Below are 17,098 nucleotides of genomic sequence, written 5' to 3'. Positions count from 1 at the left end.
TTACTACTGGCAGAGCACTGGACAGGTGGCACAATATCTGCCCTGGGCAACTGGTGAGCCCCAGAAGACGAATGGAAACTGCCTAACTCTATCATACAACTCCGGTTCGGTGACACCAGATTTCCGCTTGAAGGTCAAGAGCTGCAACTATGAGGTGTGGCACATCTGCGAGAAACTGACACAATCTGGACACAATCTGGAAACACGAGTTTGCCTCAAATCTAACGCCTACGAAATGGCACAAGTTGTTGGTAATTGAAAAAATAAAATATACTGTTTTAATGGATAATAATCAGAGTGTTTTGGCTTTATAAGTTAAAGTAAAATGGGTAGACTCATATGAAAAAAGAATATAATTCATTTCTAAGCTTTCCCGATAGTTAAGGGCATGGTGGGCTTGGTTAAGATATTTGCTTACTAATCTTTGAATTGGGTTTCTAGTAGTCTACATTTAAAGTTTGATTTTAATACTTTGTCTGGTGCAGCACAGACGAGTATACACCAAAAAAGATACCTGACGAACATAATTTCGGTAGCAGAGTTTAAATATGATTCATAAAACTTCCACCATTTCTGCTAATCTGAAACTCGCTTATTATGTCGACAGCGCGATAAGACCTAACCAGCTACAATGTAAAGAGTTATTAATTTTTTAACTTTTAAACATATTGTGGAACAGTCGGTTGTCAAGAAAACTTCTTTGCACATAAATATACAAACCATCGCGTCTGCCTGAAGCCGAAAGCATTGGAAATGTCTCAGGTGCTAGTAAATTGAATAAAATCTGAACTGTATTTATTGTAATTTGATTGGCCTTTTTCGTATGAAAGTTGGCGTAGAGGATTTTACGCTTATGACTATTACCATGACACAGACATATAATGCGAAGCAAGTAAGTGTAGGTATTCGAATAATAATGCCTTAAGGAATATAACTAATACTGAAAGATAGGGGGGAAGAATGCAAATATTACCTGCAAAGCCTGTCAATTTTTGATATTACAAGAAAAAAGGCAAGATTATATGTGTTTAAATTTGTAGCAGTCCACTTGTCATGTCGGTAATAGGCTAATAAGCCACGAGCTTAGTAATAAGACTTTAAAATAACATCTGTACATGACATAAGTCGATCAATCGTTGTGAATAAAAAAAGTAAGCAGACGTGTTTGTAAAAGAAATATAATTTAGTTTTGACTGCTACAAATTATACCGAAAACTGTCTCTTATCACAGCGCTTATCATATAGGCCAATGCCTGAAACCAGATACTATATAAAAAGTTACGAACTGCAATGGACTGTTGAGTTATTTAGAATTGCTGAAAATATTGTCTGTTTGGCATTGCTTCTGCAGAATGCAGTTGAATCTGCTCATCAGTCAATTATTTCGGTCACTTAAGCCAATGCTACTGACAGAGCACTGACGAGCAGGCGAGCTACAGTTGCGGTCAAAATAATAGAAGTGTTGCTTCTCAAATCATTTAATAAAAGTATGACTCATTTTATGGTGATAAAATCAATACTACTTCAAAATCTTCAATATGAAGAAAAATTCAATTCGTTTGGTTTCTCATCTGGGAAATACAATTATTTTCCAAATACTAAACGTAGAAACAAATTTCACCACCCATTATATGATAAATTTAAATAATAATTTAATAAAAATAAATATACAATATATATAAAAAATAGTAAATGTAAGGATTTTAATTTTTTTGTTAATAAATTGCATAGCTACGTCAACTTTTAATGTTTACATATCTTCAGTATTGATTGCTTGTTTTTAAATTAAATTTTCATAATTTTTGAACTTTGTTTTAAATATATATTTTTTTAACATTTTCCAAAAGTTATGTGTTGACAACTTTTTTTGACCGCAGCTGTATCTTCCTTGAGCTACTGGCCCCGAAATTTGACAATGAAAAAGCAATCAAATCTGAAAAACTTTTTGCATGTGAGTGAAGTTGAGTTATGTTATTTTATGCTATGCTATCTCAACAAAACAATAAGTTAAAATATGCCTTTTGAAAAATAGCACAAATTCCAAAGACTAATAAAGTTTTCATTCTTGGAAGAGATAACTTATTTACATTTCAGAATGGATCCCATTTATTTTAATAATTATTCAGGCATGCATATAGCCAGTAGTGATGAGATTGACTTAATACATTCAAGTTCCGAGTCTTTTGCAATATTTTAGCATACAATTCATGGCATACTTTTAAGCTTATCTTTTGCTTCTTAAAATACTTTGCATCGTTTGCCTTGAAGCGCCGTGTTACTTTGTGGGTTTTATATTATTATTATTGTTGTGGAAAATATTGCGTAACTGATGCTGGCGGCATCAGCATTTGGTATCGAGTAACCAGTCTCGAGTATCGATTATCATTCGCTTACTTCTTATGCCCCAAACAACATGAAAAGCAACGCATCCAAGGATTATTGCATAGCAACGCAACAACGTCTTGGCACTGTCGCATTATATACAACGGGTATGGCTGCTGATAGCAAAAAATACATGCTCAACTACAAAAGCACACACATCGAGAAACACACGCAGGCAACATGACAGAATGCAAAATTATAGAGATTTTTATTCTGGCTCTGCTTGGCTGCATAACACGGCTGCATTCCGGCATTGGAGCCGGAAAGTTATGGGTAAAACACGAGTTGGAGCGCAAAGGGTTGGCATTTTTGGAGTTTTTATGCACGTTCCGTTACGCTTGATGGGTTCTTTTTTAACTATTCAAAATCAATCTAAATATTAATTGCATATGTCATGACAGATACAATCTGAACGGAAATGGCAAAAATATGTGTTCAATTGAAATTTAAAAGCAAAATAGGAATACAATTTTGACATGCTGAGCGTAATGAGCAAAACGATTTTTGTTTTTTTTATTTATTGGTTATTTGTGCACTTCAAAAAGATTAGTGTTTAGTTTAAATGATTTCTATCCTAAAGCTAATCCCGTTACAAAATAATTAATTAAGCCAATAATTAAGCATAGTGTTTATAAGGAAGTCAATAATACCTTTATCCCAAGCAATTTAAATGAAACAACAAATTGTTAACTGCATGTATGGTACATCTTCAACCGTGGTCTCACTGGGACTCGTCTCAACAATTGTGGTTAACTGGGTCACTTTGTTTATGTAGCAATTATTTGAGATTTAATTCCTGCCCCCTGTGGCTGCGTGGTGCACAGTTTATGTAATGTTTATGAGCCGGCGTTTGCTTTCAATGAATTTTTCCATTCCGTTGCATTTTGCCGACACAAAATTTAATTTGCCATTTTGCCCCAAAGTTAGCAGCTCATCTGGGGCGTGGTTGAGCTTGGGGCTGTGGACGTTGTGGTTGTGTTTTTTTTTTTTTTTTTTGCAAACTGCATTTTAACTTTAGCTTTTCCGTTATTTTCCTACAAACTTTTTTCCTTTCGTATTTATTTTCCATTTTATGCTCTGCTTGGCTACAGTTGCCACAGGCGCATTTTGATCTGCTGCTTCGCCTTCTGTTGTTATTGTTGTTATTGCTGTCGCCGTATTGCAGCAATTTGTGGGCCGCATCTTGTGTCGTCTGCTACCTTAAGCACTAATCTGAGAGCATAATTGCATTAAGACATTGGACACGGCCGCTTTTGTTCTGCCCGACATGGTTCAATTTTCAACAAATCTGACCGCTGACAGCTGACAGCCAGCTGGCGTCTGACAGTCTGGCATTCAAGACAATTGTCAGTAGAGGTTAAGTGCGAGTTGCAATATAAAAAAATATATATATTTGTGTGAATGCGAGCTTCTGCCTTTTGTGGTGCAACAATATAAAAATAATGCTGGGGTGCAAAAGTTCATTCCATTGTCTGGCAAGCAAACTGCAGCAAGTTTTCCAGGATGCAGGAAGATTTTGGATTTGGTTTGAGACTATACGAACAGTAAATATGCGTGACAAAAACTTGCTCTTCCTGCCATTTTATAAGCACACGACAAAAATCAGCAGGGCAATCAGAAGGGAGGTCTGCAACGTGAATCTACATGTAGAGGATGGGTGGGTAAATGCAATGGGAATCCATATATATAGAGGATGGGGGATAACTAGCTAAGTGAAAATTTCTAACTAAATAGAAAATACTTAAGAGCGCCGCTCATGTGCATGGGCTTGCAGCTGTTATCCGAAGAACGGGTGATGAAAGTGATGAAAGTTCGCTGCGGAACTGCGCTGAAAAGCTGAAACAAAAACCAGCTTAATATTGAGATGATATGTTTGGATTTTCTGAGCCAGCTCGAGAAGAGGCACAAAAATGGTTTTTGAAAGTGCTGTCAGGCCTATGAAAACTCCATTATTCGAGGTTAGTCACTGTTTACAATGCATATCCAATAAAAAAACATATGTTAACTATTAAGATTGTGTTTACTGACCTTAACAAATGACATGTGTGTATTCTAAGTTACATAAATATGTTTAGTCGCAAATGCTACATACAAAATTAAGTATTTTAAGTAACAAATGCAGTACATGACTTTAAGACACCCATAACTTAATTTCACAGTTTGGGTAAGCAAACTCAGCTTACTCTGAGAAGCTTGGTGTTTGAATTTTCTTATGAACTCGCTGAGTTTTCCGGAAAACCAATTATTATCATTAATTATGCATATATGTGGTTGCTACTGTGCTACGCGCATTTGATGAAGTGCCTGATGATGATGATGATGATGATGACGGTGATGACGGTGATGATGATGATGACGGTGATGACGGTGATGACGGTGATGATGGTGTTGATGGTGATGGCTTATGGTAGTATGTTGGATGCTTGATGCTCGATGCTCTCGTGGATTTGTTCGAGCGCGAAAGCAAAAATAAATGCGCCCCGTTAGCCAGCATTGCAATAACAATAACAATAACTATAACAATAAAAATGCGCATGCCAGCTGCAGCTGCAGCAGCACCAACACTAGCAAAACAAAATCCTTGGCAAATTCGCTTTTCAAGGATAATGGAATATTTTGCCCTTAAAGAGCAGCTACATGCCATACAATGCCATACAATACCAGCAACAACAACAACAGCACACCAATGTTCTAAAAATACGACGGTAAGTTGGCGTACATGCAGCTTAATGGGTAAAAGCGGCCAACAGCGGCGACTGCGTCTACAATATTGATTGGAATATCCATACACACTCACACTCACACCAACACATACACACACACACACACACACACACACAACGACGCAGACTCACAAGCACACACACCCACAGACACAGGGACGCACTCACAGTTACAGCTGTAGGGCATAAACAGCAACTAACATAAACACACACACAAACACACACGGCACGCGACGAAGCATTGCTGTTGCTCTAGCTGTTGTTGTCGCTGCTGATGTTGTTGCCGTTGTAACTGTGGCAAGCGAAAGCAAACAGCGAAACGAACAACAACAAGCACACAAACCAAAATTCATACACACACAGCATATACAAAAACACACACAAACACAAACACACACGCATACTAGCACTCGCAAAGGCGGACAAGTTAAAGTGGATAATGGACGACGCTGCTGCTGCTGCTCGCCATCACAGAAGAAAGCAAAGCAAAGTAGAGTAAAGGCAACGGCAAAAGGCAAAAGAGCGCTCCGAATGCGAATTTTGTGCGTCTCGCCTCTCCCATCATTAACATGAGGCTCGCTCAGCCGTTCTCAACTCGTGCGTACGCCGCTCATTGCTATTTTTAGACACGCGCTCTTTGTGCGAGAGCGAACGAAACAGCAACAACAATTGCTTCAAGAAAACTGAAAAAATAAAATGAAAAAAAAAGTAATAGAATCACACACACACAAATGGAGAGCGAGTCAGAGCGAGATGGTGAGAAGAAACGGGTTCACGTCAAAATGGCTGCAAGTCCCGCAATAACGTAAAGCACTACAAATCTCAAAGCACTGCGTCTGTGACCAGTGTATGTGTGTGTATGTATTTGTATATGCTTGAGTATATTTGTTATGTGTGTGAGAGAGAGTAAATTGAGCGCATAAATTGTTTTAATTGCAGTAAACAACTGCAGCAAAAGCCGAGAGCAGTGACTGAAAAAGCCGCAGCAGCACGATAAATTTTACACACACACAAACACACACACACTCAGACAAGTTGTGCGTGTGCAAAAAGAACATCAATCAAAAGCGTTGACAGCGCTGCTGACGCATAATTTGCATAAAAAACTATTTACAATAATAATTACATAAGGGCAGGCATAAGCAGCTAGCCAGAAAATTAACATAATTTTGAATGGCATATTTGAAAGCGTGTTCGGATTTGCTACCACCCATACTAACAACCACCAATACAATAACCAACAACACCTACACCCGTATAACGTTGAAAGTTTTCGCCTGTGTTAGCGTTAACAAGCCGCCGCCATTGCGTTTAACAAAGCGTGAATGTTACTTGCGGCGTGTGTGGCAACAACATTGTTGCTAAAATGATTTTGAAAAACCATCAATAACTCAAATATAATGACAGTTTTCCACTTGTTGTGTTGCCAGTCAGCCAGCCCCGTCACCCAGTCAGGCAGCCAGTCAAGCAGCCAGTCAGGCAGCCAGTCAGCCGGCCCGTAAGTGGGGCTAAATGGATGAATAACTTAAACCAGCTGCTTGTATAAGTCCCAAGTTTGTATGTGTGTATGTGTGCTGCGTGTATGTTTGTATGCGTGTTTGCGTGTGCTTCTGTGTTTGCGTGTCTGTGTGAGTAAGCATCCTTTGCGCCTGATGTGATGTTATGTAATGTAATAACGTCAATCAAATTTGAAAAAAGGCAGGCCAACTATTTGAAAATCAATTTTCATGCACCAGATCCCCCAATCCTCAAACACAAACTGAACGAATAGTAAAAATAACGGATAATACGTAAAGAGAAGATGGGGCACGGATGCGGACAGTTACTAAGTAAATATATAAGTTTTTAAGTTGTTGCCCGGAGGGTGTTCGCTTAATGTAGCAGAAGGCCATCACTAAAGTGTTACGCTCTAAGCCATGACTAGCGGTATTTGCAATATTTCCCTGCAAACAGCGTTATAAAGAAAATAACAAAATATGAAAACTGAAGCGAAAATAAAAGAGCAACAGCATTTGATGATTATTCTAAATTCTACCGTTGGAAAAGAGTCGAAAAGGTTGAGATATCAGCGATTAGAGTGAAAATGTCAAGCGGTCGGGTTGAAATATATTGCTGCATAAGCTTAAGGCGGAATTAAAAAATGCTTATTAACAGAAGGATTATGCAGTTTGAACAGTAAAGTAAAGAGGAAAAAAGCTTAATGAAAATAAATTGCGTAATGGAATTTTAATACTTGGCGAAACTTTAAGATTAATGACTGCTTAGTTGGATAGCTTTTAATATTATTCAAGTCTCATGCGAAAGGTCACTCAAGAGATAAAGTTGTTAAACTATTTTCATAAATTGTATAGAATTTTTTGATATTCAGTGAGCTGCAAGCTTTAATGAGCTTCCAAAGCTCTTTGTGGTTTCGCGACCCCGAAATTTGTAGTGAAAATGGGAATACAAAAATAAACTTCACAAGAATATTTGCTTCTTAAATACATTGTTTTACCCAAGTATTTAAAGAACTTTGAAAATATATTAGATAGGTAAAATGGATTTTTCACTTTTACACTATATGATTCAAAAGCTGTTATAAAATCTGTCAATATCATGTCATACTCAGAATAGACAGTACTTAGAAGCAGCATTCAAGCGCTCTCAAAACCATTCGCTCTTAGTGATGAATAACGCATGAAAATACTGAGAATTGCAAATAGTGCACAATTATAATAATATTTACAGCCCACTTGCACTACTGCATTCAGTCACTCCTTGTGTGCCTTTACACAATTTGATGCACTTCTTTCACATGTGGTCCACGCTTCGTAAGAATAATATGTGGCATATATCACATATACGCTTGCTCGTCGACCTCACTTGAAGAGCATTTGAGCGTCACCAAATGCTGCATTCGGATTCGGTCATGTTTTTATTGTGGTTTTCCGCCCGCTCACCAAACATCCACTTGGCCAGCCTGCCGGACTGCCTGCCGGACTGCCTGCCGGACTGCCTGGCAACCAGCATCGAGCTTCGAGCTGGGTTTGCTTTCTTGCGGTCGCGCGTGCACTCGAAAGCGGCAAGCGCTGAATTGACAAATTGATGGATGGTTCTCTCGTTGCATGTCCATGGTTATATGATGTATTATTATTATTGTGTTAGTGCCGGGAGTGGGGTGGGTGGGTTGATGGGAAAAGTTTTGCCTGCTATGTGAAAAAGTTGCCGACTCAGCGATGCGCAACGGTCACCTAAGTGTTTTATTAGCCCTCGAGTTCAAGTTTTGCCCTCTGAGTTGATTGTCAGTTGCTTTTTCGTTATATACTCAAGACGTTTTTGTTGCTTCTGATTTTTTTTCCTTTTTTTTATTATTTTTGTTCATACAATTGTTCTGTTCCTAATTTGTTGCAAATGGCTCAAAATCGGACGTAAGACGTGCTAAGCGTGCTACTAGTGGCCTTCGAAAAAAACGATGTGGATTACGATGGGCAAATAATTGCCGGAGAAATGCGATTCATCTTGCAGTCTCAATAGAATATATATATATAATATAGTAATTCTGATAATAAAGTCGTAGCTAGCAATATACATATGTATTAATACTGTCTTCAATGTAGACTATAACACTCATATTGAGAAATAAATAGATTTTTTACACAAGAACCATTCCTTCAATCGATTTTTACTTTGCCAGACATATGATATATGTAGTGAAGATCAATCTGGAAAACTTTCCTTATGGGTATATCCCCTCATCTATTTGAGCTAATCGACATATATTTTACATGGTGTAAACGATATTTCTACGATATATCAAATTTATAATGCCCTCCGCAAGGGCATACAAAATATGAGTGAACACACCAAATTTCGAGTGACACAATAAAAATTCTGATTTGCTGCATGCAAATATGAGATGGAAAAAAAAGGTTGGAAGTGCATAAAACCAGAAATTAATGCAGCAGCACGTTTCATCCATTAAGCCGCTGAGCTTTGCTTGCTGACTTTTTGCCGCCCGCTTTAGCTTTAGCTGCTCTTCTCCCTTGTGTGCAGGCAGGCAGGCAGGCAACACATGAAAAAGTGTTGTGTAAACATGTTGGAGAGAAGATGCTGCATGCAGTTTGCCACGCCCATCAATGAGCAGGAGAAATTGCTTTGTTTGTTACCCAAGCGGCATCGTAGTATCCGTTGTCCTTTGGGGCATTTTACTTTGTGGCTCATTGCCGTTGAGTGGCCTTAATATTTTCAGCTGACGTCGCCTAATGAAACTTTTCTCGCAGCAAAAGCAACAGCAACAGCAACAACAACAACAACAGCAGCCCACTTTTGTCAATTTTCTTGAATTGCTTGCTTGCTTGCTTGCTGGCCATTTGACTTGGGCGGTCTTTGAAATTAAAACGACGGGACAACGGGACGACGGGACAACTGCAATGACGACACTTGCATTTGCCCACTTATTTATGAGACCAAATAAACGAGTTCATTTAGCTAATGGTCGCATGGCCTACTGAGCTCACAAGTTGATGTACTGCAATGCACTGCTCAAGGAGCTTGGGTAAGAGAGCGAACCAGAGTAGAGTCTTGTCTTGCCACAAAAGCAGAAGGAGCAGCGTCTCGTAAGCCAGCCAGGATTTTGAATATACATATATTTAGTATACAGCATACAGCACACATTTTTCCCTCAATTTAAGCAGCTAAAGTGCCAAAGCGGAAAAGTTTTGCATACTTTTGAGTGTGCCTTGGCTCATTGTTCTGCTTTTGTCAAATGCTCTCCAAACCGAAGGTTTCTTTCCTGTATCTGTATTCGTTCTTTGTCTGTCTTTTCTGTAGCATTCTCATCTTGTTGCTGTTTTGGCAGCGGATTATTGCTCCCATATGTGTGCGTATCTAACCTCGCTCTGAGCAACAGTTTAATCAGACAGCTCGTAAATATTGAAGCCACAAAGAAGAAACAACAACAATTTATTTATTCCGCCTTAGCAGTGTCTGAATAAGGATTTGCAAAGAGAACAACAGCAATATTGCTTTTTTCTTGTGTTTTTATGATGTTTAGTTTTGAATACGTTGCGCTCTTTTATTGATTTTGAATACTAGACAGTTTCAGGCAAATTTATATCTCTTTCTGCGCAAATAAAACTAAAGCAGCTCTTAGCAAAATATTATTGACAAATTCAACAAAGAACTCTTTACAAATATTGAATTGTAAATTCAAGTTGCTTGAGCCAATTTTGCATTTTCCGTTTCGTTATTTGATTTTTAAGATTCGTTTCCAGATACAGATACTTTGGTTTCCCATAAGCAAAAATAATTTAATTCTGAAACTATCTGCAGAATCAATTTGATGTTCTTGAATTTAACATACAAACTAATGAAGTGTAGACTCGTTTCACTTGAAATAAGTATAATTGAAATATTTAATTATCGTCACTCACCTTGAAACTCCTTACGAGCTGCACTCACAGAGGTCACAATATTGGCCACATGACCGAGCACCGTGGCAAAGAGCATCAGGCCGAATAGCAATTGCAATATCACAAACACGTACTCGCCCTTGGATCGCGGCTTGGGAAGATCCCCAATGGTGGTGAGGGCCAGAGTGCACCAGTAGTAGCTCTGCAGATACTGTTTGACCACATCGGCGGACTCTGAGTCGTGGTAGACCCAGTTTCGTGAGCCAAATCCATTATTTTTGTGTATGATGTGATAGAGGCAACCATTCCAATGGAATATCACAAGCAGATAGTGTATGAGGGCCGTGGAACGAAAAAGATTTGGATAGTTTGTGTGCCGCTCGGTGCGATCCATGAATGCCCAAAAGCGATAGATCTTCACCAGACGAAAGCTGCGCAATATCGAATTGAAGCCAATCGACAGATAGAGAAAGTCCAATGGCAGCAGGCACAGGCAGTCAATGTAGAAGATCGTCGAGTTCATGTAGTGTGTGCGCAATTTGAGTGCGTCCGTTTGGAGTACCCCATCCTCAAGATAGCCGGTGCGAAAGTGGAAGAGTATGTCAATCAGATAAAGAAAATCAGACAGATAGTCTAAACAGAACCAGAATGCAATCGTTCGTCGATTGATCTCCTGGAAGGCGAAGCGGTAGATTATCACCCAGAAGTTGTACAGAAAGGCCATGGAAACCACCATTGACCAATAGTAACACAGCCGCCCCGCCGGATCAAACACAAAGTGCAGTTTGCGGGCGGCCGTTGCGGCTCGTATCCGCTGCGAGGCAGTGCGATGCGGTTTCTTATGATGCGGCTGTGCCGATTGACCAGCGCCACCATCGCCGCCATGTGGTGTCTGGTGCGGGTGTCCGCCATGTGGCGGTCCAGGTCTGCCCTGTGTGGGCTGACCATGCGCGTGCGGGTGGTGCGACACCGTTGAGGCAGAGTGCTGCAGCTGGTATGGATGGTGCGACCCCTGTCCGGCATTATGCTGTGCATGCTGCTGCGAACGCGAGCGCGGGTAGCTGTAAGTTGGAGTAATGCAAGATGATTAGAAACTAGGTTAATGAGAAGGCTGAGTTTATATTTGGAGTACCCAAATTTCTTTATAATTTAGACGAACTTTATAAGCAACAACATTTCTGAGACATGATTCCCAATTATTAATTCAACGTAATTTAAAAGTGAAGAATTACTTGACATAAACTACCATAAACAAAATATTGCGCATATCGTAACAAAATAGTATAAAAAGTAAATTACTTACCGATCGGTGCCGTTGCAGTAGTTGCCGCCGTATTGGGTGTGGCCCATGAGGACGCTGGTGGCACCACCGCCGGCCAGCGTGTTATCCTGTGAGCCGCGGCCTGTGGATCGATTCCAGGTGCCCAGCAGCGGCTGATCGCCGCCGGTGGTTTTCAGTCGGCCGCGCGATTTGTTGTTGTTGGTGCGTTGCTTGTTGTGCAGTAAATCCATTTCGGAGGCAGTGCTTACGGTGGCCATATGCGAGTTCGATGCACGAGAAGCGCATGGTGTGGCCAAACTGTCGTGCGACGTGAAGAAACCTTGTTGCGAGACGCTTTGGCCAAATTTTGGCTGGGGCATGCCAAACTTGGGGCCTAGATCTGAAAGAATGCAAATAAATCATAGTTACTTATACGCAACAACTACTCAAACTGTGTCAAAATACGCTAAGTAAATAATCAAACTTTCCCTATGACAAAAAACCTTAAAAATTCAATAATGGTATATTTACTGTTGAAACCTTAGACGATTCAATGTATAAATTAATTAACAGGGTATCGCGTTCGATCATAGTATATTGACGATTTTCCGCAATACTTGAAAAATTAAATTATAAAAAAAAGTTTGCTACAACATTTTTTAGTTTAGTCACAAGCTGATATTATCATGACAATAAAAGGGCGTAGTTTCTAAAAATACATTTACTCATTTAATAATTTGTTACAATCAAATAATTTTACTTTACTAACATTTTTGAAAAAAAAAAAAAAACATTTTCACTATTCAAAAGAGTTTAATTGCAGCCTTAGTCGAAAAAGCTTTGTTTTTTTTTTTGGGGACAAAGTATATTTTATGACAATGGACAGAGGATAAGGATACAGACAGCATGAAGCGGTATACACACACACACACACACGCACACGCACACACACATATGCATATGAACGCGCCTTACCGAGAAAGCTCTGTCGATCGATTGAGAAGCGACGCAGGCTACCCAAATCTATAAACTGCTCATCAGCTGGCATTGTTGGTGTGATTGAGAGTTCAGTTGTGTGAAAGGCATTAGCACCACCACCAGCAGCAGCACCGCTGCCACCACCACCAAGCTTGTTGTTGTTGTTGGCACCACCAGCACCACCCACTGTCAGATTGGTGCATGTTGTCGCACCGCCAGCACTGCCACCCATACCAGCACCCAAGTAAGCCGCATTGCTCGCATAGAAACTGCCATCGAGTTCGGCCATTTGCTGCTCGTATGCAGTCAGTGGATTGATCGACCTGGAGCTGTGATCCCGGTATAAAGGACGCGGCGAGGGCATCAGCGAGGGATACGATGGGTTCAGCATGCCGTTGAGTGACAGACGGGGCTGCATTATCTCCGGAAAGCTGGCTCGAGGCGCTAATCGTTGACTCGTTGTTTTTGTTTTTATTGCTGGTGTTTTATTTGTCTTGTTGGTGTTTTGATGTATTGCTATTGTTGCTGTTGTTTCCGTTGCTGTTGCTGCTGTTGCTGTTGTTGTTGTTGTTGTTGTTTTGTCATGGCCTGCATTCAACGCATTTGGTCGCCATCGTTCATCATCGTCAGCATCAGCAGCAGCGAGTTTGACGTCACAGCTTGTGTCAACGTCTACGTCAGCATCGACATCGATAGCCGCAGCGCGGCAAAGGCGGCCAGTGGGTGTGGCCTTGCTATGCTCAGGTTCAGCTTTACAAGTTTGAGTTTATCCAATTGTTTGTCGTGGTTTGTTTTAGTTGATAATTGCATTTAGTTTGTTAGTTTGTTGCATTTGCCACATTTTACATTATATTTACAGCCAAGTTTTGTTTATATTCATCGTTCAGTTTGATTGTTGTTTTTTTGAAAAGCAAAATAAATGTGAGGAGGTAGTAGTATTAATTTCAAATCGACCATTATAAACGGTTTTTGTTTTGTTTTTAATTATTTGATTTTTTTGTAAAGCGTTCTTCTGCATGACAAGGAGAGAGTTACATATATTTATATATATTATAGAGCGAGAGAGAGAGAGTTGGGCTAATAGAGAGTGACGGAGAGTGGTGGTGTAGTGGTTGGTTGGTTGGTTGGTTGGTTGGTTGTGGTTTATTTTTTTATTGGTGGCTACAGGTGCCTGGGCCTTTAACAACAACTGCAATTAACAACAACATTCAACAACAATTTACAGCAACAACAACAGCTGAACAGCTTACATATGCACATATATATATATAAATATATATATATATATATATATATTTGATAAAGCTACGACTACTGTGTTTATTTCTGCTGACTACGTAAGCTTAAAATAGGGCGCAAAAGGGATTTGTGTAAAAGCAGCAAAGGTAAATAGAATTATCTCTTAAGATTATATATATGTAGTATACGTTAAGTTTCAAATGAATATAAACTGTGAAACATTCCTTTTTTCAATAAATTGTTGCCATTTTTAAGACATTGTTTCAGAAAAATTGAGTTAACACAAAGGCAATTTGGCTGTATAGATTTAAAGTAGTAATTTAAAAATATATACAAAATTTGAAGTTTCTTTCATTTCATTGCAATATTTCAAAAAAATATGTCGAGTGCTTTTTTTCATGACTTACTTAAACAAAATTCAGAGAGAGGTGAACAATGATGGCGGTTACTTTGGTATTTAGGTGTGTCTGATGCATTCCACTTAATATTTCATGAGTATGCTTATAGTATGTATAGTATATGTATAGTATAGTATAGAGGAAAGTTCACTTTGGGGCTTTTGGCAGCATGCAACGAACATAATGTTGAAGTGGACTACGCTCACTTCACCAAATGTGCCAATATAGTTAGATTTAATTAAGTGCGCAGAACAACGAGAAATGAAGAGAAAGTGTAAGAGTGCTCTGGTCAATAGTTCCCGACTAGTAGATACCTCACATACCTATATACATTTTGCAAATAATTGTGTTCAACAGATCTCTTATAACATAGCCTATAATAGAACATTGATTTTAGATTCTGTGGTGGGGTTGGAAAGCGATATTAATCGATTTTTTACATCGATAGGAGTTCCAAAATCTACATTCCAAATCTCCCTTTGCTTATTCTTAATTTTATACACCAAAAAAGTTTAAGAAACATGCGTGTGATATGCTTATATCCATGGATACAGGGTACTGAAACCGAACACAAAAACATATAAAAGGATGCGAATACACACACAAAAATACACTCACATACAGACAGCAAAAACACATGCGAGCTGACGCTTCATTAGACTTAAGCAGCTGCCTGGCAACTGGCTCACTTGGCAATTCATGAGCTAAGACACACACACACACACACACACACACACACACACACACACTTACATACACAACCTAAGTTACGCTCACACATGCACAGAGCGCACAAGTGGCACTTGACTTGGCCGAGGGCAAGACAATGGCCAAGATGCCGTTGAGAGCTGCGTGCGGCGCCAATTTATTTGTATTACTCGAACGCTGCCAACACGATGGCTGCTAACTGCTGCTGTTGCTGTTGCTGTTACTTCTGCCAATGCTGCCAGTGTTGCTGGCATTGCCTTTTCAACTGTCAAACAGTTTGCTGGACTATGTACCTGTCTCCAGCTGTGCTGCCAATTGATTATTGGCCAACCGCTTTTAATTATTGAACTTGGCTGCGACGCTATCTTGTTTCGCCTCTAATTCAATTAGAGTGTCGCCCAAAAGCAATGCATCAATTGCGGCTGAGACTAAGCTACCGCTAAACTCATACTCCAACGCTCCGTGCCCCTTCTCGCACACCTCCGACAATCGCAAAATTGTTTAATTAATTTGCGCGGCAGACGCGGCGTATGAGCGACATGAGTTTGCACTTACAGCTTGCTCGAGTTGCGCAATAAATTCGAATTAACTTTCCTGCTCCACACACACACACACACACACCCACAGTCAGGCACATTCAAGCACACACTGACAAAGCGAGGCACACAAATCAAGTGCATTAATTTATTAACTCAGGTGCTGTACTGTACTATGTACATTTTTCATAAATATGTCACAGCATCCGATTACTTCAGGCCGTTGACCAAGTTGAGCTCTACACTTACAACAAACAATTATAGTGTCTGGCACAGTTACAGCTGCACTTGCCTGACGGCATTCTTGGCCATTCCTTGGGAAAGTGCATTTTCATGTCATGTAAACCAAATGGCGATGCAACAGAAGTTTTTGTGCTCTCAAGGAAAAGAGAGTACATCGATTTTGTGTAAACCATATGAACTGGATATTCATGACATTATAAAAGCCGCAGACTCCGCTTCAGATGTAGTCCGGATCCTTTATCTTTTATAAAATCTAAATATATTCCACATCTAAAATATATATATTTATATATTTCAAATGAAAGATCGAGGGTCTCGTTGAGGGAGTGCAGTTGAATTGAGGATCGGGCAAATTGATAAATTGGCTTATGCATATCACAGTTAAAATTAATAAACTTCTGTTAGTTTTAAATCTATATATCGCCAGTTGTTTTTATAGCTAGCTCCTTATTTTCGGTCAACACTTAACCAGGCTACGGAAAAATCTGTTTCTCTCCCAGTTATACAATTTTTCAAATCGATATTTGATTACCTTCAAGCGACAATTTTTAAGTCATTTAGAAGATTTTACTCCACCGGCTTCTCGCTCTTAGAACACTTTGAAAAGAGTACTCGTTAAATTACTTATTTTGAGCATCACACACACTCAGTTACACGTTTATGCTGCAGTTGTGTTGCCTGTTGCATATTTAAGATCGCTGTCACCGCTAATCGACCCAAAGTGTGCAACTTTTTCAAGCTCAATAACTTTAGCCTCGAATCAGCCCATCAGCCCTATCTAGCGGCGCTTCTCTTAAAGTTTCTAGACATAAACCGAGCGGCTGTTTAATTTTTGCTAATAGTTGAGTGCCATTAATTTAAACTTTGTTGTCTTTTTGCCAGTTTAAGCGCCCGGCCCAGCCCGTCCGTTGGGTGTTAAAACAGAAGTAGAAGAAGAAGATACAGAAGTAAAAAAAGATAAAAAATGAAAAGACGACGGCTTAATGGGCAAGCACTTTGTCATGGACCGCCAGCCGGAAAGCGCAACTTGCGACAAACTTGCTCTCAAAGTTCAACAAAATCGCTTGAACAGCTTCTGCGGCTGTCGAGTGGTGAGAGTGCGAGGTGGTGCTGCCATGAATTGTCAATAAATTTGCTTGCAACAAATCAGAGAAGCGACCAGTCATGATGTGCTGCTGCCCAAAAATAGGTCAAGAAAGAGAGAGAGAGATAGAGGGGGAGAGAGTGAGTGAAAAAAAAT

General features: G+C 39.6%; 1 protein-coding gene across 1 annotated transcript in view; it reads right to left on the bottom strand.

The window, feature by feature from the left end:
* The window catches only part of LOC6560784 (cyclic nucleotide-gated cation channel beta-3), a 77,306-nt gene that overhangs the window by 7,944 nt on the left and 52,264 nt on the right, over positions 1–17,098 (bottom strand). Inside the window, exons 3-4 of the mRNA XM_032734687.2 lie at positions 11,799–12,156; positions 10,517–11,556 (exon numbers count right to left, since the gene is read on the bottom strand). Of these exons, the coding sequence (XP_032590578.1) occupies positions 10,517–11,556; positions 11,799–12,156 (1,398 nt within the window). The remainder of the gene's footprint in view (positions 1–10,516; positions 11,557–11,798; positions 12,157–17,098) is intronic.

The sequence above is a fragment of the Drosophila grimshawi genome, unplaced genomic scaffold, assembly GCF_018153295.1.
Source record: "Drosophila grimshawi isolate 15287-2541.00 unplaced genomic scaffold, ASM1815329v1 contig_1369, whole genome shotgun sequence".
NCBI classification, from domain to species: Eukaryota; Metazoa; Arthropoda; class Insecta; order Diptera; family Drosophilidae; genus Drosophila; species Drosophila grimshawi.
The sequence above is the reverse complement of the archived record's forward strand: the minus strand, read 5'-3'. Positions and strand labels throughout refer to the sequence as shown.